This window comes from Terrapene carolina, unplaced genomic scaffold, assembly GCF_002925995.2.
Source record: "Terrapene carolina triunguis isolate 2854851 unplaced genomic scaffold, T_m_triunguis-2.0 Scaffold558, whole genome shotgun sequence".
In the NCBI taxonomy this organism is placed as follows: domain Eukaryota; kingdom Metazoa; phylum Chordata; order Testudines; family Emydidae; genus Terrapene; species Terrapene triunguis.
This window is the reverse complement of record NW_020664909.1, coordinates 9,961,005-9,985,400: the sequence shown is the minus strand read 5'-3', so window position 1 is coordinate 9,985,400 and position 24,396 is coordinate 9,961,005. Positions and strand designations below refer to the sequence as shown.

Below are 24,396 nucleotides of genomic sequence, written 5' to 3'. Positions count from 1 at the left end.
AACCCTGTAGGTGCCTAAACACACTTGGCATCTAAGTTTTTACAGTAAAAGTTCCCTGGGTGCCTAAGTTTCTGCCTCTGGGAATGTGCACTGCTGCCTCCCTCTAGGCGTCCAGGTGTCTATCTCCCACCTAAGCATCAGAATGATTCACCAACCAGGAGACAATAAGCATTTGGCTGCTTAAGTAGTGTGTAGGGCCTAATCCAGTAAGTGAACTCAGAGGCTGCCTACCAAATCGGATCCCCTTTAGGCAAGCTTGCACAAAATGACGAGAGAAGGAGGGCCTCTTCCCTCACAAGTTTTATGGCCCAGTGGTTAGGGTACTCTTTCAGGATGTGGGAGATCCCCAGCTAACGTCTCCCTCTGCTTGAGGGGGAGAAGGGATCTGAACTGAGATTGGTCACCTCTCCCGTCAGTGCTCTTACCGTTGGAACATAGGATATTCTGACATGGGGGGCCAGTCTCTCCTGTTGAAGCTGTTGCACTCCGGATAAATACCCATTGTAGCAGGGGAATTGAATCCAGGATATCCCACATCCTGGTGAGTCCTTTAGCCACCAGGCTATCGAATCATTCTCATGCTTGTGCGTGCACACTCGCTCACTCTCAGAGCGTCATTTAGGCCAGAGAGTGAGTGAATTGGCCGGTCCTCACGGTGTCAAGCACCTGGGGATTAGCAAGTATTTAAAAGGTTAACCCAATTCTTGAGTGCTGAGGCTGATTTCTAGTATCCCACTTAGGTTCTAGCAGTCTGGCAGCTCCTTCTTCCACTATGAGAAAGTGGAGGCTGTGCTCAGCCCTGACTGTGTTATACAGAAATTTACACAGACTAGATGAGCACAATGGCCCCTTCTGGCCTTGGAATCTAGGAATCAGCATCTTCTGGGCCAGGGTCTCACATCCTGTCCTACAGAGTGTAACATGTGTGCCACAGGATGTGAGGCACCCTCATCTGCTTCCTTCATGCCCTAAGAGTTCCAGTTTACCCTCCATCATACTCCAGTGCAAGAAAACACTGAGGATAATTTTTCCTTTCTTCAGGGTTCTCTCACCCCCACTCCCCCAAACAGTTATTCATAAGCAAAAGGCAAAAGATTCAAGTTTCTTTTATAGAAAACAATATAAAACGTGTGCATTGTACTTTGACTGCTGCCCTGATGAACAAAATGTCTCTGTAGACTAAATCATTACATTGTATATCTGTCTTCTTGTCAACACATTTTCATTATGAAAGTATTTTAGGATTATTATTTTTTTAACAAAGCAACTTGTGTTTCTTTTTGTGCCATTAGCAGGAATGTGAGAGTATCAGGTTTGACATACTGACTCCTTCAAACCCAGCAGAGGGGATGCAACTCTGCATCCTCTTGTGAAAGAGTAGTTAAGTTCTGTGCAGGTTTATTTTGTGCAGGTCAGTCAGATAAGACCATGGCGAAGGTCCTGTCCACCTCAGGCAGACACTGAAGATCCTCTCTTCCTCACTGTACAGCAAGGTTTGTGCGAGTTGGCTGCTGCCCTTCACCCCAAAAGCAGATGCATTTCTGCCATGTTGCTATATAGAAGGTTAAGTGCTTTTGGACTCTTCAAGATGAAATAATATATAAATAAGATATTACGGAGTCTGGAATACATTTGCCTCTGTAGACTTATACATTAATGGGCTCCACATGGGTCCAGATGCCAGAGGTTTGTGCCAACTGATCCAGCTGCAAGCTTAGGCCATACTGGATATGGTCCTATTTACAAATTAAACCTCAAATTTAATGATCATTTGACAGCATCTGATATACCAGTTCACAACTCTAAATCCAGGCTACTTGGACAAATATTTGGCACAGATTGCATATGCATACAGTGTATTAAAAATAAATAAGAATCTGTCAATATGACTTACAAAAGCCTAATAATGCCACCTAGACTACGTTTTCTTTAATTTAGCTACATACATAGGCCCCCATGCTTTCCCCTTCGCTGGAAGTACTAAAAGTTCATGTGGCTGGACACCAGCAACCAGAGAGAACTCATCGGAAACGACGTTGGCCAGTTCACTTATATCTACAGGCAGAACGTTACTGCAGGAGTTTAGGATGTGACTGATTACATCACTGTTTTCTGCCTTCGAGAGAGTGCACGTAGAATAGACCACAGATCCTCCAGGACACAAAGCTTCAATGGCAGACCTGTAAGTAACCAAAATAAAACTAAATTTAGATCAGTCAGAGTCATTAAACATAACCAAATGGGAAAAAACAAACCACACCCACAGGAAATAAACCTTCATCAAACTGTCACAACTGAGCATTTCATTGATACCCAGGGAATTACCTGTGTTACATTCTGCTATCTCATTTAGGTGTGTATTTCCAAACTACCCTATGATATTCTTAAAGGCATAGAACAATGTACAAGTAGCATTTTAATATACGATTCCAAGTGTACTTCAGAATCATTATTTTACCAACGTTTAACCAGTACTCTTTGGACCTGATTTTCAAATATGGGCATGCACAACTGCATGCCTAATTTGCACGTGGAAGTGTTGTGATTGTGCATACAAACTGGGTGATAGAACCTAGCTGGCCATTTGCACATGCAGACACCAAAATGAACATGCAATTGCAGTAACAGCACAGAATTATTAGGCTTGCCGTTTGGCATGCATTTCTGCAAATCAGACTTACTGCTTACTTGAAAGGTGCCCTACTACTGTATCATCTTACAATCTCCATATGATGGATAAATAACTCTGATTGTTTAGTAACAACGTATTTTGGGGCTGATCCAGAAGCTTTTCCATGTATTTAACCGCTGCAGGATTGGGCCCTTAATCAGCAAATGCTTTGTCTAATCAAATGTCTCTAATGACATGAAAGCTAAACGTTAAAATGCACAACCGCTCGGTTTACAAAAATAAAACCATAGCAATTACAGACAGTCTCAATGTTACAAATGGCATCTGTTATTTTTCCTCAACCTCCAAACACAAGAAAAAGAAACAGGGACCCCATTTGCTTTAAATTAAAGCAGACATCTTATTAAGAGGGGGGGAAATACAGCACAATAAGTTCTTAAAATGCTGAAAGGAGATCTGTAAGGCACATTCAACTATCACAGATGAAATGTTATGGGAGCAAGGGAAAAAAAGCCATGGTACAATACAACCTATTTTCTTCCAATACTGTAGTATTCTTCATACCTAGCATCATTAAATGTTTAAAAGAGTTACTCCTGGTGGTAAAGCTGTTGTCCTAAAACAATCTCTCTTCTAGCAATTTTCACCCTGAAGGCTCCTAAGAGGGATTTATAAACTGATATGTAAATAGATCACTTCAGTCACTACTGGAATATGGCCACCTCTGGTTGAAACGTGCCCACTTCAGTAGTTGGCAATACTAAATGCAAGTTTACTGAAGCATACCCCTCTCATTTGAAAAGGCAGCTGAATGCAATTACTCAACTTGGAATAAACAACTCAATGTTTCCAAAGGGCTACGCAAATATTAATGCATTCGAGTGGTCAGGACCGAGTTTTATATCTCCTCTGGAAGACTGCATCTGCAGAGACAGCACTTTCTAGAACCATGCCAGCCTACTGGTTCAGCAGCGATCCAATAGGAAAAATGCTGCCACCATCACCACCACCTATTCCTATGTAACACCTTGGTGTTCCTTACAGGGATCTCACACAAAACTAGCTTAACCAGGCCATGCTTCACTTTTGAGATCTGATGGGATAGGTCATATTAGAATATATATTTAATCAGCAGAAGATATTTGGAAGAAGTGGGAGTAAGTGATGTACGATGTCTCAAAGAAACAGTTATGATAACATGGGAAAAATTCTTTTTTAAAATACTGCTCTTGTAGTGTCATGGAAGAATAAAGTCATATTTTTGGTACTGGCTTTTCATACAAAGCGTAACGGTATTTATATCCTAGGAGCATAATTAAAACACTATTCAGCTGGATGCGTTGTTTGAAGAGAAAGTTAAAATGAGAGGTATAATTTCACTCTAGACCAATGGGGGGAGCTGTTCAGTGCAGCTCCCACTTGGCAGATAAGTAATGCCACTTCACAATGAGAACAGATGGAGGAAGGAAAGCGGACCTTGAAGAACAGAATGGGCCCTTTCAACGTGATTGGGGGAGTTTCCCCCTTTATTGGTGAAACCTCAATGAAGAGAAGCCCAATCCAAACCGGGTTCAGGATAAGTCAAGGGTTAGAGGAGCTCTGCATGGAAAGGAAAGCCCTGCTCAAGGAAGCTAAGGAGGCACGAGAGGGAGTAACTTTTTCAGTGATTGTTATTACAGTAAAGTTCTGTTCAGCTTCCCAACTGAATGGGTGTTGCTGCGTATTCCTGCCAACCCTCCTTTCTGTTCAGAGTGCAATATTCACTCCCTTCCTCCCACAAATCCTATTTAGCTTTGTTACCAGAATGAACACATGGCTTCCTGTAGTTTAATCTAATGCAGTGCTAGCACACACATTTGGGTAGCTAACCTCAAACCTGCCATTTCTGCACATCATTCTCAGCAGGAAAATAGGGACATGAAGCACCAATGTTGGCACCAAACACATTGCGACTTCTCTGCCCTTTCTCTCTCACCCCACCCATTTGCCTCTTCACCCTCCTTTTCTCTCTGCATTTGTCTCCATTCTCTCACCGTCCTATTGTTTGTAAAAGAAATGGGGCGATGTTTAGGCCAGCCAAGCCACCAGAGTGCACCTGGACTAGTGGAGCACAATTGACTGGAAAACGGGGCAGGTAGCCAGCAACACATATTTGACTTCACAAATAAGCACATTGAGGGAAGTGCTGTAAATTAAGTAATATTCTTTCCTGCTTAAGGACAAGTTAGACCAGGTGCTTTAGTGCCTCTGTTGGCTGCCTGTTCTGCTTTGTTTTCATTCTAGCATTTGCAATTTATCTTTCTGAAATTAGTTAGTTAAGGCTCAATTGGCAGGACTGTTTTCTAATCCAAAAGACTTTGTGGTAAAGTGTCTCCTCAGAATTCAGGCTAATGTCTGACACTACAGCACAGTATTTTGAGAGAGGATAGCACTGCCTAGTTAAACGGCCAGTTTTGCTTCTGTTGGGCGGAGGAGTTTTTGTAGATAATGAAAATATTATAACACTGAAAAAAAGTTGAAGGATAAGCCCTATGCTGTGGTCAACATTATTTCCTGAATTTAGGTCACTTCTCATTGGATAGAACTTGGAGATGCTGAAGAATTCATGAATGCAGTTCCACAGCAGGCAGTCCCTATATAAACAGGAACCTGAGAGGATTCATGTAAATAGAATTATGTACAGTACTGTAACTAACACTATTTACAGGGTTCAGGGAAGTGCTGAGATTTGGGGTTATGCCATGCAAATTACAAAAACTTCTTACTTATATTACAGTAGTGCTTAGAGGTTCCAACCAAGATCAGGGCCCCATTACGCTGGGTGCTGTACCAAAACACATTGGAAGAGACAGTCTGTGCACCAAAGGGTTTACACTATAAATAGACAAGGCAGACACAGGAAAGAGAGGAAGTAGTACTCCCCCTTTCTTACACATGAGGAACCGAGTCCGAGAGATTAAACAACTTGCCAAAGGTGAACAGTCAGTCTCTGGCAGAGCTGGGAATTGAATCCAGGCCTCCTGAATCCCAGTCCAGTGCCTTAATCACAAAACCATACTTTCCTCTCATGGGTGTTTTGTTTACCAACATATCTTTAAACCTCTAACATGGAAAGAAAGGGCGAAGTTCTGACTGGGGAGGCAGTATACGTTGGGAAGCATTCCCCTCATCTTGAAAAAAGTATCTACTGTACCCAATTTCACAGAAGTAGATCCCCCCTCTCCCCTGACAAAGCTTTCCAGATGTGCAAAGCCATGTGGCTCAGATTACTATCGAGCTACAAACGTATGAGATTTCACTGCTAAACATGCAGAGTCTCTTACATTTATATAGCACCTCTCTTCCTAGAGAATCCCAAAGTGACTTACTAACTTTAAATATGCAGAAATCTCTTCACCCAGCACGGAAATGCAGACAGCTATGAGGAGATGACACCAGCTGTTTAACAGTACAGCAAGAACACTACACTGCAGTTTAGAAAAGGAAAAAACATAAGCAGCTGAAACTGCAGGAAGAATTTACAGTAGATAAAACACAAATACCAAACAGGGATTTGGCCGTAACTACAGGGTTACCACTACTACACTTATTAAAGATCCCATAACACCTTTCACAAGTGCAAGTGGTCAAGACCTTGCCAAAACGCACAGTGCCCCTAGAATATTAGGCTGCAGCAGTGATTCAATGCTGATTCAAAGGAAAGAGCAGCACCTTTGGAATGACCAACATAACCTCCTGCAGCAAGTCTTGGAAATCTCACATCAAAAACAGACCAGCTTTGAGCACTCTTAGGGTACGTCCTCACTACCCGCCGTATCGGCGGGTAGCAATCGATTTATCCGGGATCGATATATCGATCCCCGAACGCGCTCACCATCGACTCCGGAACGCCACCAGAGCGAGCGGCGGTAGTGCAGTCGACGGGGGAGCCGCGGCCGTCGATCCTGCGACGTCTGGACCCCAGGTAATTCGATCCAAGATACTTCGACTTCAGCTACGCTATTCGCGTAGCTGAAGTTGCGTATCTTGGATCGATCCCCCCCCCAGTGTAGACCAGCCCTTTGCTTGTGAATTTTGACAGGATTGTGCCCCAAAATGGTCAAACTGCAAAATAAAGAAAAGTTTTTAATTCTTACATCATGATCTAGGTTCAAGAATCTAAAAGGATTACTTTACACCACAAGGTTAAAAGGAGATTGATACAGCTTGTAATTGCTCACATAGAACTCAGTCATTAAAAATCCAGTCCTGTCAGATGCTCAGTGCCCTCGACTCCTGATACAATCAATGGCTGATCAAAAATAAAAATAAAAAAAGGTAAGGCACTGAAGGCACTTGTCACCTGTCATGAGGTGCTCTGTACATTTAAGAAATGGGCTCTAAATCTACAAACGTAATAGCATAGTTCACTTATACATCTACCACTTATTTCAAAATATGTATGATTAAAATGGAAGCAATGTCTGAAGGGCCCTAAAAATACTTTGGTGAAAATGAAACTCAAGTACATTGCTTTAAAACAATCAAACTGTGATCATATTTGTTCCTAGCAATGCAATTTCCTTTAATTATATTTCTTAACGCATCATAAGTCAATCTTTAGTAAAACTTAACTATTAAAATATAAAACTAGTTACACTAAATGTGTTTTCAAAAATTTAAATCCAAGTTCATGTATACACCATACTGGATTAAAAATGGTATTAATTTGCACACAATTGAAGCGGTTTGGAATTGAAGCTTTACTTCTTTATACTGAAGCCCTAGTTCAGTACAGGAGCGACTGATACTTTAAGCCTTATTTTGACCTAAACTTTAAAGTAATCCAATATACATTCCTGTAAGACTATTTGTTTAAAAAGCCATAAGAAAGACACCTGTGACTGCTTATTAACAAGGATGGGCAATTGTTAACGGGAGACTCTGTAGTACTTTTGATGCACATAATCCCCATTTTTGTTTTATAGACAAGAGAAACTGTTAATAGCACTAACATTAAAATGCCTACTAACAAATCACTGCTATCAAAAGATGACCTGCACAGCAGCCTGAAAAAAGAAGCTTCCCAGTTTGCCAAGTAGGTGCCTAAAATAATTACACCACTTCAGAAGAGCCAGATTTTTGGGGCTTCAGAGGCTAACAAGCTGTTGAGTATGGAAATGTACCTATAATTTATGATGCTAAAGAAAGTAGTATGGTAAGTTGCTGAGGCTCGATTTTATCCATTAACAGGCTTCATTCACAATTTCCAGGCCTACTCCGAGATATCCTCTTCCAGGTAGCCAGGATTTTCAGGCAGATAATGCACATCTCTATGTGTATAGGAAGAGAAGCTGCAAAATATGCCATTAGATTTTATAACAGGAAGAGGATGAGGGAAGAGAGGCACTGAGGAAGAAAATAAAATGTTCAGAGGCAAAAATAAATCCTTCCCTGGGTGTCATGTGGTACTTTATGAGACATCGGATTAGTACAATTTATGGGACCCACTGTGATATCAAATACTCACATCCGTTTAATAATGTTTTCAATCACTAAAGGACTGGGACATGGCAAATTAGATTTGAGGGGGACTGGCAGATATGTCTGTGGAAGTTTGCATGATGCTTGCCCACACTATGCATGGCTTAAATAGTGATATCAACATTTTTGGATAATTAAATTAATCTTTAAATAATTAAAATATTTCCAAGGCAGACATATGTAACAGTCAGGGCATAGCTGTATACCATTTTTCAGATGGATGTTTAGGAAACCCAGGTACAACTCTAATGCAATTAAGAGGAGTGTAAATTCCCCTATGGTAGAAATTATGCATTTACAAAGAATTCATCATCACTCATTTTTTACTGAATATCTCTTTGGAGACAGATTTACTAACATGCATATTGAATTACAGCAGTCAGAGGTGGAAAAGACCTATTAAGGTAATCTAATCTGACCACCTGCCAGGCAGGGTTGTTGGATGTGATTTTGAAAAACTACATCGTATTCTAACACATACTTAATGTTTTCTTTGGTTGAAGTCTCAAGATTCACATTAAATGTAACAGGAGAGGAAACTGACACTTAAAAATTAAATTAGAAATTAAAAAGAAAAACAGCAATAAAATTACTTCAGTATCTCAAAAAATAAAAAGATCTGTTGTAGAGACATGCGTTCAATGACTTTGAAACACTTAAATGTCACAAAAACTTTGGAGTTATCTAATGCCAAAAAGTGGGTATTTCACACTAAAAGTAAATTAAACAATGTGATAGGTTGGCATTTTATCCCTTTTTTAAAAAATGGCATTACAAACCCAGACTTTTATAAAACAGACATATAAGTGAATATCAAAACAATACCGGTATAGTATTTCGTATTACCAATCCCACGTCCCCAGACGGCTCTTTCTGTGCATGATTATATGTTCTACATCTTTTTGGAAGGGTCAGCATTAATTATATCACTAATTTAACCATTTTCAGTGTTAAAAAAAAGATTATATGGGTTTCAGGGCAAGTTACAAAAAAAATGTAACATTTCAACAGCGCCATCTTTTGGTCACTAAGCAGAAAATGGATTTTTCTGGTTTTGATCAGGAAAAAAAAGCAATGAATCCCTTCTAAACCATTCATGCAGCAAAGAATCTGAAGTCACATTTACTTTCATCCACACCCCTTCTCATTTGAGATGAATTAGATCATGGAATTCCACCCTCCTTCTTTAAAAATCAAACTGAGTCCAGTCATCCCAGAGTCATGTCAGTTATATCCCATAGTTTTTCCAAAATCAAGCTGTCAAGGCCAAGGAAATTCCCTGTGTCTACAATACCTAATTCACAATATATTGTGATGACAGCATGGCACGGGGATGGCGTGACATCAGTACAAATATTCTCTCTGTGTCCCAAGCATTATGCTTTCCTCTCTCCTCATTACAGTAAGCTTTCTTGTCATATAGAGACAATGTCGTTCCGAACAATAATTAAGATAAAAAAGGGAGTTATAGCAAGTAAATCTCACCTGTTTTGTTTTCCCCAACAGCCTGAACACTTTGAAAGACAACAGGCCCCTCTTACTCTGAGGCAAATCCTGGGGATGATCCTCTTGCTAACAGAGAGCTACTGTATGTCATTTACGACACCAGAAATACAGAAGCCCTGTACTAGAGGCTGACTACCAGTTTCCTTCTTGCTCCCATGATGGTTTAACCATCAGAATTGTAACAATCAGCTGTGTAACATTCAGATATATTTTATTTCCATATTAAATGTTGCACCTGGTTTGCAAGTTCCCACTCTGGGTTTCCATGCTGCCATTATCACAAGTGGCAATGCTATTTTTAGCAAGACAGCCTCCACCAGCAGGAGGCATTCCACATATGCCGCAGTCACAAAACTTAAATACTCTAGTCATGTAATCGTAATGGAAATGGCTTCTTCTCTTGCAAACTTTCAAATGCCTGAGCTGAATGAATGTTCTTTTTTATGCCAACAACTTAGTTCACTAATTAAAAAACACCATGTTTGTCTACAGCCCAAGCAGCACTTCCTCTACTAGGGAAGGGAGAACAAAAGACTCACAAAATCTCCTAGGGACTTCATCCTGCAGCCCTAATTATCCCAGGCAGCACTACAGATGGGATATTAAAAAGCCCCAAAGGGAGTTAGAGCTGGTCAGGAATTTTCTGACAAAACAGATTTCCCTCAGAAAATGCCAATTTGTCAAAAACAAAATGTTTCACAGAAACATCAATTTCAATGAAATGCCAATGAAACACGTGCAGGGCTCTGTCACAAACTTGTCTGATTTCCTGCCAACTTGCCCGGGGACCCTGGACTTCCAGGGTACACGGCTCTAGGGGGCAGCCCTGCCATATGGACTTCCCTGGAGTCAGGGACCACAGGTCTTCCAGGCTCCCTGCTCCATGGCACCTCTACTGGAGCACAGAAGCCCCGAGAACAGCAGCTGAGTCAGAAACCTGAGCTCGGGCGCTGAGGGTCAATTTTGTTTAGAAATTTTTGAAACAGTTTTAATTATTTCAAAATGAAATTGGGGGGAATTTTCCCTTCCATCAGATATTTTGAATTTTTTTACACTTTGTTCCAAAATGGAATGAGTTTTTCCCTTCAGAATTTCCCATAGAAGAGAAATGCCGACTTTTCACCAAGTCTACTTGGTATTTATGCTTCTAAGTCACATAGGGGCCTTTGAAAATCCCACTCTATAATGATGGATGTTAGGGTTTTCTATAAGAAAAATTCATATGTAGCCACTTAGCTATGTAGTCAGTTTTCACTTACAGTTTATAAGGATAAACTAGATTTTTCAGTCTTTTCATGCTGAAAAACGAAGATGTTAACCTTCCATTCTTTTCTCTTTTTCTACTAAACTTAGGACTAGTGAAAAGCAGCAAACTGACACCCCAGGAGACTGAAAACTCCACAGTACAATCCTGCCCACGTGCCCTATCCGTGCACTGAAACACCACCGCTGACAACCATGGGTATGTCAACATGGCAATTAAAAATCCGCAGCTGGCACGTGCTGGCTGACACGGGCTCATGGGCTGTTTAACTGTGGTGTAAATATTCAGGCTTGAGCTGAAGCCTGGCCTCTAGAACCCTATGAGGTGGGAGGGTCCCCGAGCTTTTAATTGCTGTGTAGACATACCCCATAAGTTTTATTCACTCTCCAGATGCATTCAGTTCTTGGCCTCTCTGTTGAGACTAACAACAGTGCCAAATTAATGCCAAGTATGATATTTTTGTGACACACTTGTTCATTAGGAAATTAACCAATTCCTATTTACACACGTCACTGAACGGCATTTAGATAGTAATACTGTAGCTTTGATGTCACTACTGACTTCAGCTGGACTTGAATGGAAGGGCTAAAAGTGAAGAGCCCTGTATCCAACTGCTACTCTTTTGAGCTACTCAGACCACTGAGATACAGACCTTGTGAAATAATTTTATTTGCTGGAATAAATTCACTGCTGTTAATTGTCACATATAGTAGTTTTACCCTGGCTACACTGGGGTTTCTGCTGGTGCAGATAGCAACCTGTCATCAGTGTGATGGCTAAAATAAGAGCAAATTCCCACTGGCGATAAGACCTTATCTGGTTAACTGAGTGAAAGGTGACTTCAAGGGGACTACTCATTTGCTTAAAGTTAAGGACATGCTTAAGTGGTTTACTGCATGAGGACCACAGCCATCATTTGATTAAAGAGGAACAACTAACTGCAAGGAAAGGCTTGTGTGAAATGGATACAGTAGAACCGCAGAGTTCATGAACACCAGTTACACACTGACCAGTCAACCACACACCTCATTTGGAACCAGAAGTACACAATCAGGCAGCAGCAGAGACAAAAATAAATAAATAGCAAATACAGTACAGTACCATGTAAAAAATAAACTACTAAAAAAATAAAGGGAAAGTTTAAAAAAAACATTTGACAAGACAAGGAAACGGTTTCTGTGCTTGTTTCATTTAAATTAAGATGGTTAAAAGCAGCATTTTTCTTCTGCGTGGTAAAGTTTCAAACCTATATTAAGTCAGTTGCAAATTTTGGAAAGAAATGTTTTGTCCAGAGTTATGAATATTTCAGAGTTACAAACAGCCTCCATTCCCGAGGTGTTCATAACGCTGAGGTTCTACTGTACTACTGTACATGTAATCAGAGAAATCAGACCCTCTTTAGCAACATATGGAAGAAGAGTTCAATCTCTGTCTTTCAAAACACCAGAAGGCAGCAATAAATAGCAAGACAAAAAAACAAAACAAAACAAACCATGAGGCTTACAAAAAAATGTGAAAGTGAAAAAAAGAGTCTTGTTTTTCTCTTAAGTTTAAATAAAGCATCACGAGAAATATTCACCTGGGTTAGGACCTTGTATAGTGATCTGTGTACCTTGTACTGCCCAATGCAATTAAATGACTGAATTATAACTCCCAGAAAAAAAGATAAGAAATTAAAACAGTCAATCTTTTCTGCATTACTGGATGCTGCTCTAGTAAAAAATAAGGTATTTTACCTATTCACATAGAGACAGAAAATCCATCTCTCCTCTTTCTGAACACAAAGCATGATAAAAAATGAAAATGAATGGAAAGAAGCGCTGTAGTTTATTTCCAATCATGTTAAGCAAATTCACCACCTCAATGGAAACGTGCAAATAACCTAGAAATTTTGAGGGGGAAATATATCTGGTAACGTACAACATTTACTACAAATTAAATGCTATTTTTCATTAAAAATGAATAAATTCTTTAGTGAGACCACATCACTATTTTTCAACTGCTGGCGAAAGTAGATAAGCATATAATAGCTGTGTTTTGAAAAGCAGTAGTCTGTTCACTCTCTTTCAGAAGAAAGAATATTTTCAAAAGGCTGGACTCAAGGGGAAAGTGCAGGTTAGGTGGCATATTAGGTTACCGTATTAGCTAGTCACCTGGAGAACTGTGCTGAAAATCCTATCTTATGACACAAGGGCAAATGGTGAGCTCATTCTAGTCCACCCATTTGTGTAGATCTCTAAGCCATCATGTAGTGCGGCTGCATGATCAGCAATCTCTGCTCAGGAGAAGCCTAGGACTGAAGCACCAAGAGTAACACGGACCAGAAGCTTTCTGAGGAAGCTTATGCAGCATCTACCTATTTGCACCTGGGTTTAACGAATGCTATTAATTCCCTATTTTTCTGAATTCACTCACTCACTTTTCTTTTTTTCTTTGTAAGCCTCCTGGCTTACAAAAAGAGATGCTAACCAAAACCATTTAAAATACCATATTACCAATATTCATAGTACAATTGAAGTTATATATACACACAAGCACATACACAATACTGCACTACAGCACTTCAGTTGCACAACAGTAATAATAAAAATACATATTATGGAGTACCTGTCACAGTTCCATAGTTAAGGTTGAATTGTGTACAGCAATTCAAACACTTCATTACATACAAAGAATACAGTGTGTACTCTCCAAAATTTCAGCTCTTGCTCCGAGTACAGGACGAATTTTCCAAACGTTTATAAATAAATCAATGAGTGACTTAAAATTAAAATAAGACCTTTAAGAAATTTAGCATTCTGTGTCAAAACATTTTTCTGTATCAAATGATCAGAATAATACAGACTCTTCACGCTTCCGATATAGTTAAAATGCACTGAAATCCTGAGCACTGGCTACACTTTTTAAAGTATTACCAATCAATTTTGGCCCAAACAACCTTAGCTCTGCTGTGCAATGACATCATAAAGCAAAAAAGAGGGGGAAAAAAATCAAATTTGCCTTTAAAAAATCAGTTTAGTCTAATCTGGGCCTGCAAACACTATTATACAGTAATCATAATTGTACAGTCATCACAAGTTTTTACTACAAGGAGGAGTTACAATTGTTTGGCTCTGCATTTCTATACCTTAACTTGAAAGTTGATTTTTTTTTTTTTAAATCACAAATTTTGGGCCATTTACCTCATTTGCATTTCATCCATTTTATTATTATTCTCTTTCCTTCTATATTTAAGAATTACAGCTAAACAATGTAAATGTTCAGCCTTTACAAAGAACTAATTAATCCTAATAAAATCTCTGAAGTAGATAGGTATTTATCCCTGATTTACAGTTAGGGAAACTGAGGTAGACACTTTAAACAACTTGCTCAAGATCAATGGTAAAGTCTCTATTAGAGCCACGATTTGAACTCAGTTAAAACAAATAAAAGGAAGTTCCTCCTGACACAGCGCACAGTCAACCTGTGGAACTCCTTGCCTGAGGAGGTTGTGAAGGCTAGAACTATAACATGGTTTAAAAAAGAACTAGATAAATTCATGGAGGTTAAGTCCATTAATGGCTATTAGCCAGGATGGGTAAGGAATGGTGTCCCTAGCCTCTGTTTGTCAGACGATGGAGATGGATGGCAAGAGAGAGATCACTTGATCGTTACCTGTTAGGTTCACTCCCTCTGGGGCACCTGGCATTGGCCACTGTCGGTAGACAGGATACTGGGCTGGATGGACCTTTGGTCTGACCCAGAATGGCTGTTCTTATGTTCCTCAATCTTAGTCACGCACAGGCCATCAGAGTAATAATTGACAGTGAGTAGAACTGTATTCTATTATTATTGCTGCCACTGAATTGCTGACCCATCTTGCACAAGTCACTTAGCTTCTCCCTAATACTGTTTCATCCTTTTTCTTGATGAGGTGTTGTGAGAATTCATTAGTGTTTGTAAAGCATCCTGAGATAAAAGATACTATAGAAATCCAAAGCATTATTAAACCATTTACTGAACTCATTGGGACTACGCACATGCTTAAATACCTTGCTGAATCTTAATCCTTGACATACTCCTGACAACAGGAGCCTAACAAAAATGTTTTAGTCCCTAAATTCCAAAATCCAGACAAGTGAAAAATTACAGTGCATACGTTGTTGAATTTACAGTCTTATTGAGCCCATTGGAAGGAAAGCTATATTAACATTTTTCTACTAGAAGTTACAGATCAAAAATATATTGTCCTCACAAATCCAAATTTTTGTTGCTGCTACTGTTTGAGGCTAGTTCACTGCACATTCAGCAGATGTGATGTTTTTCTCTTCTAGATTTAAGGATAATTGTATTAAATGTTATTTGGGGTGATAGGCACTTTTTTGGCTTGCTTTTTTAAAAACCAGGTTCCTGCTGTCAGGAGTTTTCTACATCAGGATTATAATCCAGAATGATTTATACAAATTTGGAAAATTTCAGTGAATGATGTATGCTTCCTTTTGCTAGAAGTTCACAAATTAGATTTTATATGTCAAATATTGAAAAGAGAAAACCGAAGGAGGTCAGTGTTTCAAATGTGATTGATTTCTTCAAAGGAAATGGGTGACATGATGCATTACTGCAATAAGACACTCATATTTCTGTTATCAATCATAGGTTTCTGCGAGGCCTTTTTTCTCTGGAAGTCATGCAAAAGTATCTTACACTGTTCCTATGGAGCCTTCCATAAAAAACACTCTTTAAAAAAAACATTACTTTATTCCTCTCTCAATTTGCCTTGACAGCTGGATACTTCTGAAGTGAATCACCGTGCGCATTTAAAAGTTTAGTGTTTGATCAATACCTATAAAACAATATACAGCTGCAGAAACTATTTTTTGGAAAGAAAAATAATTCTTCTTTAACCCAGCTCCAAAAACATGTTCATTTATTATACCGTATTGCATTATTTAATTGTTCGTTTCAACTTTTAAAAATTATTTTCTATAACACATATACAAGGACAACAGTTGTATTAATAGTAAACCAAAAGGCTTTAATAGGAAAAAATATTAATTTTCACGTGCTTGGAGGCAAAAACTAAATCACTGCTAAAATAATAAACTTTCAGCACTATTATAGTCAACAAAATATAGTCAAACCAAATCTGAAAGGTACTGTCAAGGCTGAATCCCCACTCTGTCAATCCGAGTGCAGAAGGTGTGGGCCCGCAAGGATTCTAAAAATTAATACTTGCCACTCTCAGACCTTGACTTGGTAAATGCTACCACCACCCAAATGCAAAAAAACCCCTCTTGGACTCAGGAAGGAGCACTTGGGAATTCCTCCCTGTGGGGTACCCTCAAGCCCTTTCACACACACACACCCCGGGAAGAGCTGAGAAAGAAAACAAAGGAAATCAGCTGTTGCCACCAGCTAATCAAACAGCATATGCACAAACCTCTTAGGACACCAAAAATCCAATCCTGTTCTTAAAAAAGGTAAATTTTATTAAAAACAAAAAGAAAAAATACATCTGGAATTTACGCTTTTGCTAGATTTTAAAAGGGCAATCCAAAAATCAAGCACTCAAACTAGCTTTCTTTGGGGTTCATCTTAAAGGTTACAAGCAAACAAAAGCATCTGGGGTTAGCACAGAGGAATCCACAAGCCAATAAGAAATAAAAGAAATAACCCTAATTGTGTCTTTTTAGACATTCCCTCATTTTTCTTACATATCCGAGGCTCCAGATAAGTAGGTTCAAGGTATGAATTGATAATCTATAATCATACCTGGCTTAAAGCTACTTACAGCATTACTGCTCCGTGTCACTGCAGCCCAGAGAACAACAGACAAAGGAAAAGTTTCTTTCCCAATTTTAAAAAGTTCTACCTTCCCATTGGCTCTTTTGGTCAGGTGCCTACTCCTTTTCTTTACCTGTGGGCTTGTTAACCCTTTACAGGTAAAGCAAGCAGAGAACAGACCAGGAGGGATTTTATAGCTAACTGGCTGGCTGGGTGTCCATCAAAGGGAGCTACTCCCCCTTCTCCCCCGCCCATGTATCACAGGTATTGTGGGGAAGCTTGCATTGCTGTTTCTCATGCTCTGGATAAAGAAAGGGCTTCAGTTTTCCATACTGCTGACCTAGAACCTTGTACAGGAATGAAATTCCTTTTCAAGTAAAATATGTAACAAGCCTGATTTGGAGTAAATTGTGAATTTTTACATAAACACTACCATTTGTATTGCTGCTTAACCTCTTATTTATAAGCATGTGCCTCAAACACTGCAAAGCTATAACAATTCTGCAGCAGCAGCACAGACAGCTAAAAGCTTGTGGTTCAATCCTGCAAACACACATGGGTAAACCTACTGAGTTTGTGTGTGTGTGTAAGTGTGGACAACACTGGGCCCTTACGCTCCTCCTGGAAACAGTCCTAATAACACAAACAGAGAGGCAGAACAATCTGAGATCTAGTGTGACAACTCTAGTGGTAACCATCACTGACTGGCATGTTTGTCATCAAATTAGCCTAAAAGTGAACTTCAAGTGATAATTCTGCTGAAAAGTAACAGAGAAAAATGCCTGATCAGAACTTCCACTATTGGACATAGTTATAGACCACTTCATTGAAAGTAGACATGGATTCTTGCAGGGTAAGCAGTCTTTATAAAATGGTTTTTAAAAACAATTATAAACCCTACTCAAACCTCCGCTTAAAATGTGGAATACGGCCAGAATCAAAAATACCTCTAAAGCCACAATGAACTTTTTAGGTGCTCCCTCTCCCTGTGTGTTTGTTTCTGTATCATAGCAGGGTGTTTTGAATCATTCTGAAATTGAGGCCAAGTATTACATGAAGATGCACTCTTAATGAAGTCAATAGAATGGCATGGGCTGTATGTCAGTTGAGGATTTGGACCCTGGTGTTTATATTGCAGTTCTACATTTAAATAGCTCCACATTAACGCTTATCTAACTTTAAATTTAACAATGCTACAGACCGCAGCACATTCTGCACTTACCAAGTGGAAGGAGTACTGTACATGAAACCTGGAATTGGTTGTTACCAAATCTTGCCACAATATTATTTAATTTAATCATGAGAAAGCTTCTTTAACAGCTTTTCTTTCCACTTCTCACCTTAGTAGCTGTACCTGTAGAGCAGATAACTCCTTCCTTTGGATGAGTCTAAGTGTAGCCTGCTGAATATCCGAAGAGAATAACCAACTTCTGTCATTTGAACAGGGAGCATCCAGCAGTACCTGTACAGACAATGAGTAAAAGAATGAACAAAAGTATTAACTGTCAAGAAGTTAACTGTCTGTGCAATGCATCTGATTTGAATGTATTGGAAAATAATTTCTGTAGAAATTTAAAGCATCATTTTTTTGCTTTTTAGAAGCATGAAAAAAATACAATTTAAAATGTTTTACCATTTTTGTGCATGTCTGAGAAAACCACACCCTAATTACTGCACCATGAATACCATCAATATTATTATAATTATTATCATCCATTTGAATAGCTCCCACCCTTGATCACTCTTGTTTATTCATCTATTTAAATGTTACAGAGTACTAACTGCTGTGTATTATTCATAATTCAATGTGATGAGTCAATAAGCAACATCCTGTAACATAGGCTCAAAGACACATGCACAAAGTCTCATCAGTTCAAAGTATGCAGAAAACATGTGGTCAGCTCAGTAGACTCCTCCCAGACAAATCAGAAGGACCATCAAATGGAGAATACGTTTTAACATTAAAATAAAAAGTTTCATCTTCACTTCATGAGCGTTTCACAGGACATAGTCAAATAGCTACAGAGCAGGTCAGGTTACAGTAGGAAAGGAAGGAGGAGAACAATAAAAGTATCATTTTAATTCCATCAACTTGCCAATACATAATGGTGCTACCTTGTCGTACAATTCAGGATGGAGATCTCCAATCTGTCTCCCATCCAGTTCAGAGAGAGTAATTAAATTCATCAGGGGCTCTGGGATGAAGGATTCTAGTGTCTGCTTCAGCCACTTTGATCTCAGACTATCATACTCATTACAGTGAAGATGACCTAAACACAAATTACCTAGAATCAGTGCTCTTATATTTTTATAAATATTAGAAGTTACAATTACAGACGTTTCAGTATTTCCCTGGGATTGTCAGAGATTATAACGTATGTGCTTATGTTACTGCACATTTTACAACACTAATGGATTTTTATAAACCCTAATAAAATGTCAACATGCTCCTAAAAGGTGATCCATAAATATTTAGTAATAAATACCTACAGAGTGAAAAACTTTCACAGTAAAACAAACTTAAAACGGTCACCCATATTCAAAGAGCAGTGGTATGAGTATTTTTCTGAGATCTTTCTACTGCTATGGGGAGGATGTACATGTCATTTTTTAATTCATCACAAGCTTGGTCTTCATCTTATGTTCCCAAAGCATTTCAACTCCTCGCCTACCAGAGGCTGTAACCTACTAGTATTGACATAAACACACTTGCTCTTTTTATTTTTAGCACTATAGCAGGGGTCGGCAACGTTTGGCACGCGGCTCGCCAGGGTAAGCACCCTGGCGGCCCGGGCCAGTTTATTTACCTGCTGACGCGGCAGGTTCGGTCGATCGCGGCCCCCACTGGCCGTGGTCCGCCGTCCCGGGCCAATGGGGGCAGCGAGAAGCAGCGTGGGTGAGGGATGTGCTGGCAGCGGCTTCCCGCCGCCACTATTGGCCCGGGACGGCGAACCGCGGCCAGTGGGGGCCGCGATCAGCCGAACCTGCCGCGTCAGCGGGTAAATAAACTGGCCCGGCCTGCTAGAGTGCTTACCCTGGCGAGCCGCGTGCCAAACGTTGCCGACTCCTGCACTATAGCCATGACAATTACCCATTTAGATTAAACCTTGCTATGTACAGGCATTGGTCCAAGCAACAGCATCTCATTTTCCTCCTGCTCTTGCCCTTAGATACTCAATACTCCCATTCATTTTCCTTGCCTTTAGGACCTCCTGACACCACAAGAACCATAACGGGCTGTGTATATGACCTATGTATATCATAACAGTCACTCTCTTTTGGTTGAAATCATCCTCCTAAAGCTTATTCATTTCCTTTGCCAACAATCTGATCCCCTTACAGCTAAAGTGTAGAACAACCCTCCGGCACAGGTACTCCATTCTCCAAAGATTCTCACTCTGCTTAACGAACTTGGGCCCATCCCTTTTATGCACCATCTACACACTCTGAGATTGCTGTATGTTCTTGTCCAGCCAATCCTGTGCAATTAACATATCGTATTATCACAAAGGTGTAAAAATATTTGACACTTGAAAAAAGCTTGTTTTCCTGCGCTAAGAACTCTGTGATTAATTTACAGTTACAGTAACATGCTTGGCAGCAGTACACGATACACAGAGTGCATTCTAGACAGGAAGAAAAAGCAGTACCACTCTGTTAATGGTTTTTCAATCTGCATTAATATGAAGCCAATTTACATATTAACATGTCCAGGTTTTTGACCTTACTAATACTAGGACAAACTGACTCCACAATATTCTGATTTCAACAATCTGAATCTACTCAGTACCGTGTCCCTTTTAAACTGAAATTTAATCTCATAACGGACACAAACATGCCTTCAAATAACTTTGATAACTGCATCTGGAACCTGATTTCTGTATTTTAATTGCATAACAATAAAATACATTACCTGGCCAGGCACACTGCAGCATAGCTATTGATTTACCGCCTGGAGCAGCACACATATCCAAAACCCTTTCCCCATCCTTTATTTCCAATGCCAGCACCGACAGAAGTGAAGCAGCATTCAGCAGATAATATTCCTTGAGTTTACCAATGTGGTGTTTTTGTGCAGGGAATCTCCCAGGAGTTCTACTAATGTAACATTTTAATGATCCTGGGAGATAGGGTAAGGTTTCCTGAAAGAGACTATGATACCCCTTCAAATGCAAGTTGTTCTCCAGTTCAGAGGAATAGCTGAATTTATTAAGCAGAACAGCATATTGCCAGCACAATGGTGATGTGAGCACTTCCCTGGAGGTTTAAAAAGGAAAAACAAAGAAGAGTTATATTTAATAAGTGGCAGGTTACAGTTAAGTTTCCATAATGTAGCAAGCCCTTCATCTCAGGGAATTAAAGCAAACACCACAGCTAGGTTTTGTGCTCGCCCACAGTTATGATATTTTAAGTGTATTCTAGTGGTTTGAGTCTGTTTCCACAGGTTAATTATGTAATAGAGTATTTTCTTCTATAGTTTTAAATGTGTTACTTTTCAATTTCATGAAATATCCCTTTGTTCTCATGTCAAGAGAAAGGGTAAGTCAGAACACTTGGTTCACCTCCATTATTTTTATATACAGGATCTCAGGAGCATACAAGCATAGAGAAGCTGTGAACTCATTTGTAAAAAAAGACAGAAACAAAAAACCCAACGCTGCTCCCAATTAATCTTTCACCTTGCTCTTTTAAATCAACCTTTCATGTATTCTTTAATAATCATTATATAATACTGTGAATCTCACAAATAATAGGTATTTTATTCCTTAGTAAAACTTATCACATAGTAAATGGTCTCTTCCAATAATGAAATTTTCATGTCTGAAATCGGGGGCTGGGGGTGGAAGGGGAGTTTAATGTATTTGGTTTTCACTGAAAAGGATAACAGTGTTTGCTGATTTGGAATCCTTTTTTGCAGTCTTTGAAAAAAATAAACCCAACAGGGTTTTGTTAGCATTTACATTTTGGGAGACGTAAGTCAGACCATGGACTGATCTGACTGATACTGACTAACTGAATCCATAAAACTAAAAAGTGACTCCAAGAGCAGATCAAATGGGCACTAAAATAAACACACTTAATCCAACATCCATTACAATCTTCTTTGAAGAAGTTTTCTGAAAATAAACAAGCAAACAAAACAAAAAATAAACATTACAGATGGTCTTTTAATACTAGGGAAAGTTACCAAATAAATCCGATTCAAATCTGTTTATTTATTAGGTTCCTCAATCTTCTTTGAAAACGGTTAGAAAACAATTCAGAAGGATCTGTGTTTTAACAATTTGACTCGCCAATGAGGACAGAGACAAAAAGCGTTTGAAGTGTTTGAAAATGAAATGTTTGATAATAGGCTCTGACTTACTCTAAAATATTTTTCAGCTCTATCCCATCATGGTTTGGTCCTGCCCACACGGTACTAGAAATGTATCTAATGGGAACTATATTCGAATTACTGGTATGTTTTACCATCCTGCCAATTTAGAAAACAATGTTCTCCAACTCTACCTCTAAGGGGCAGATCTTCAGTTGTGTAAACTGTGAAAGCTCTGTTGAAATATCTTGGGGATGTCACGTAATTTTGATGCGACTCCGTTTCCCCGTTTGTAAGATAGGGATAATGATCTCACTCAAGGATATGCAGGAGAAGAAGCTGAATAATGTTATTTTAATCAGGCAGAGCTTAGAAAAGTACCCAGGGAAATAAATATAATTAATGGTAAATCAAGTTACTGTTTGTTCTGTAATTGGAGTGATTCCTCTTTTATATTGTGAATATTTCTGAAGTTCATTTGATCTTTTTTTGGTCACTGTCTCTGATATAATTATTGTTTCCTCATTTTTCAATAAATTGCTACAGGAAATATGAAACTGGCTGATGCACCTCCTCTCCTGAGACCCTAAAGGGCTTTCCATAGGCCAAATTCTGGTGCTATTGGAGTCAAAGCAAAAATCGCATTGACTTCAGCCAGACCATAATTTGGCCCTAAGTATTCTGAGGAAGAAAGAACAGAAAGAAAAAAGGAAATCAGGAGGGAGGAGGAGAAAAGGAAAAAATATGTTTCTCTTTACTTATCATGGAACGTTACAGAGACTAAGGATTTGTTTGTCTTATTTTTCTTAAAACTGGCTGTATTCGCAATTGTTTTGCTTTTTTGACATTATTCAGACACGTTAAAACCCCTAAAGATAAAAATAATAAAAGCTATTTTGTTATGAAATATTCCCTCATTTTAACTGTTTTTCCATTTTGTAAGTCTGTCTTGACGATCATCATGGCACTCACTGATGAAGCAATTCAAGGCTATGATTAATACTTAGCTTTCAGCTCATAACATTGTCTCTTTTTCTTTTCACAACTAAGTGGAAACTAAATGAGTTATGGTTATGGAGAAGACATCCAGCCTTTATATGTTCAATTCTTTGAGGGGATTTGTCCAAGTGGGATAATGTCCCATCAAGAATGAAAAGATAAGATTGCATATGATAATAAAAGGGTCATGTCACCTAAACTGTATCTCTACATTAGGCAATGTGATCTTTCCTGCACATTCCCTCATTTCCCAGATGCTTAACTGGAATTATTAAAGACAGTGCTCATCTATCATTCCATGCTGGTATCTTAGTTGATCCATAAAATAATCAAAAGCACAATGTCCAGTTTGTATGAATTCTATATAGATCTTTGCAGTTATTTTATGGGGTAATGAAAAGAGAAAAAATAACCTGACTCTGCTCCATGCCTCTCCCAGCTCCTTCATGTATTGCTTCTCAAAGTGATCCAGAACAACTTGGCAGATCTGCTTTTGAGGCTTCCCTTCTGATTTCAGCTTAGAGAGAAGGAGGGGGGGGGGGAAGTCGACATGAAAAACTATTAGGCAAAGATTGCAGTACATCAGATTTTAAATACATGTGTTTGGATTAATAATGACATTAAGGTGCTCAGGTACCCCACTGATGGGCATGGTATACATGTTTTCAGGGCTGGCAACAGGAAATTTGGAGCCCTCTGTAAAATAAGATGTGTGAATACCATCTCTCCTGACCTGTGAACAAATCATCCAAACTGTTTGCTCAGGATGCTCCCTCCCTGGACTACTAAATAAATTAAAAGGATTCTGGGGCGCCCACATACCAGGAGCAAAATAAACAAACCATCATTAAGGAGATTATATCCCTAGAAAATTAGCGCGCCTGCAAAGGAATCCCTCTCAATGTATCTAACTAAAAGATAGAAGTTAAAGTGTATCCTTGTGCAAGTCATATGGAATCCAATCCCGCTTTGAAGAGTTATAGCAACTGCTTTCTTCTAGGAGTCACAGTGAATAAGAACATTAGAATTAATTCAAGTGTACGTTTTGTTTGTTTTACTTACATACACAAAGAAAATTCCTAGCAATATTTAGGGACTCATTCTGCAGAAACAATCCACTGAGATAGATATTTGGGCTTCTATACCAGATTAAGCTATTTAAAGATCTGCAAAGGAAAACACTGGGTGTGTGTTCTTTTTTGCTTTTTTGGGGAATTCTGTGCCAAAACGATAAAAATTCTGCATATTTTATTCCTGAATAAATAAATGTGGAGGCTCCAGCATAGCAGTGGGGAGCACAGGCCACTGGCTGCATGAAGGTGGGAGACCACCCTGCAGCCCTCGCCCCAGGACACGGACTCGGTGGTGAGTCTGCACCCAACCCTGACACAGTGC

At 39.2% G+C, this 24,396-nt stretch overlaps 1 protein-coding gene across 1 annotated transcript; it reads right to left on the bottom strand.

Annotated features, from left to right (window-relative positions):
• Window positions 1-1,136: 1,136 nt before the first annotated feature.
• On the bottom strand, window positions 1,137-23,992 carry NSUN3 (NOP2/Sun RNA methyltransferase 3). The gene is made up of 5 exons (XM_024208622.3): window positions 23,415-23,992; window positions 20,602-20,945; window positions 18,804-18,958; window positions 18,029-18,150; window positions 1,137-2,180 (listed from the first exon to the last, which is right to left on the bottom strand). Exons 1-5 carry the CDS (start codon window positions 23,582-23,584, stop codon window positions 1,919-1,921), a joined length of 1,053 nt encoding a protein of 350 aa, XP_024064390.2. The 5' UTR covers window positions 23,585-23,992; the 3' UTR covers window positions 1,137-1,918.
• Window positions 23,993-24,396: the final 404 nt, after the last annotated feature.

What these genes read in the sequence shown, in the direction of transcription:
- NSUN3 (XM_024208622.3), bottom strand. Translation starts at nt 23,584, where the DNA reads ATGTACTGCAATCTTTGCCTAATAGTTTTTCATGTCGACTTCCCCCCC. An exon ending in GCTGCAGTGTGCCTGGCCAG is followed by an intron (nt 18,959 to 20,601) that starts GTAATGTATTTT and finishes ATTTGTGTTTAG; the next exon opens with GTCATCTTCACTGTAATGAG. An exon ending in ATCCTGAATTGTACGACAAG is followed by an intron (nt 18,151 to 18,803) that starts GTAGCACCATTA and finishes TTGTCTGTACAG; the next exon opens with GTACTGCTGGATGCTCCCTG.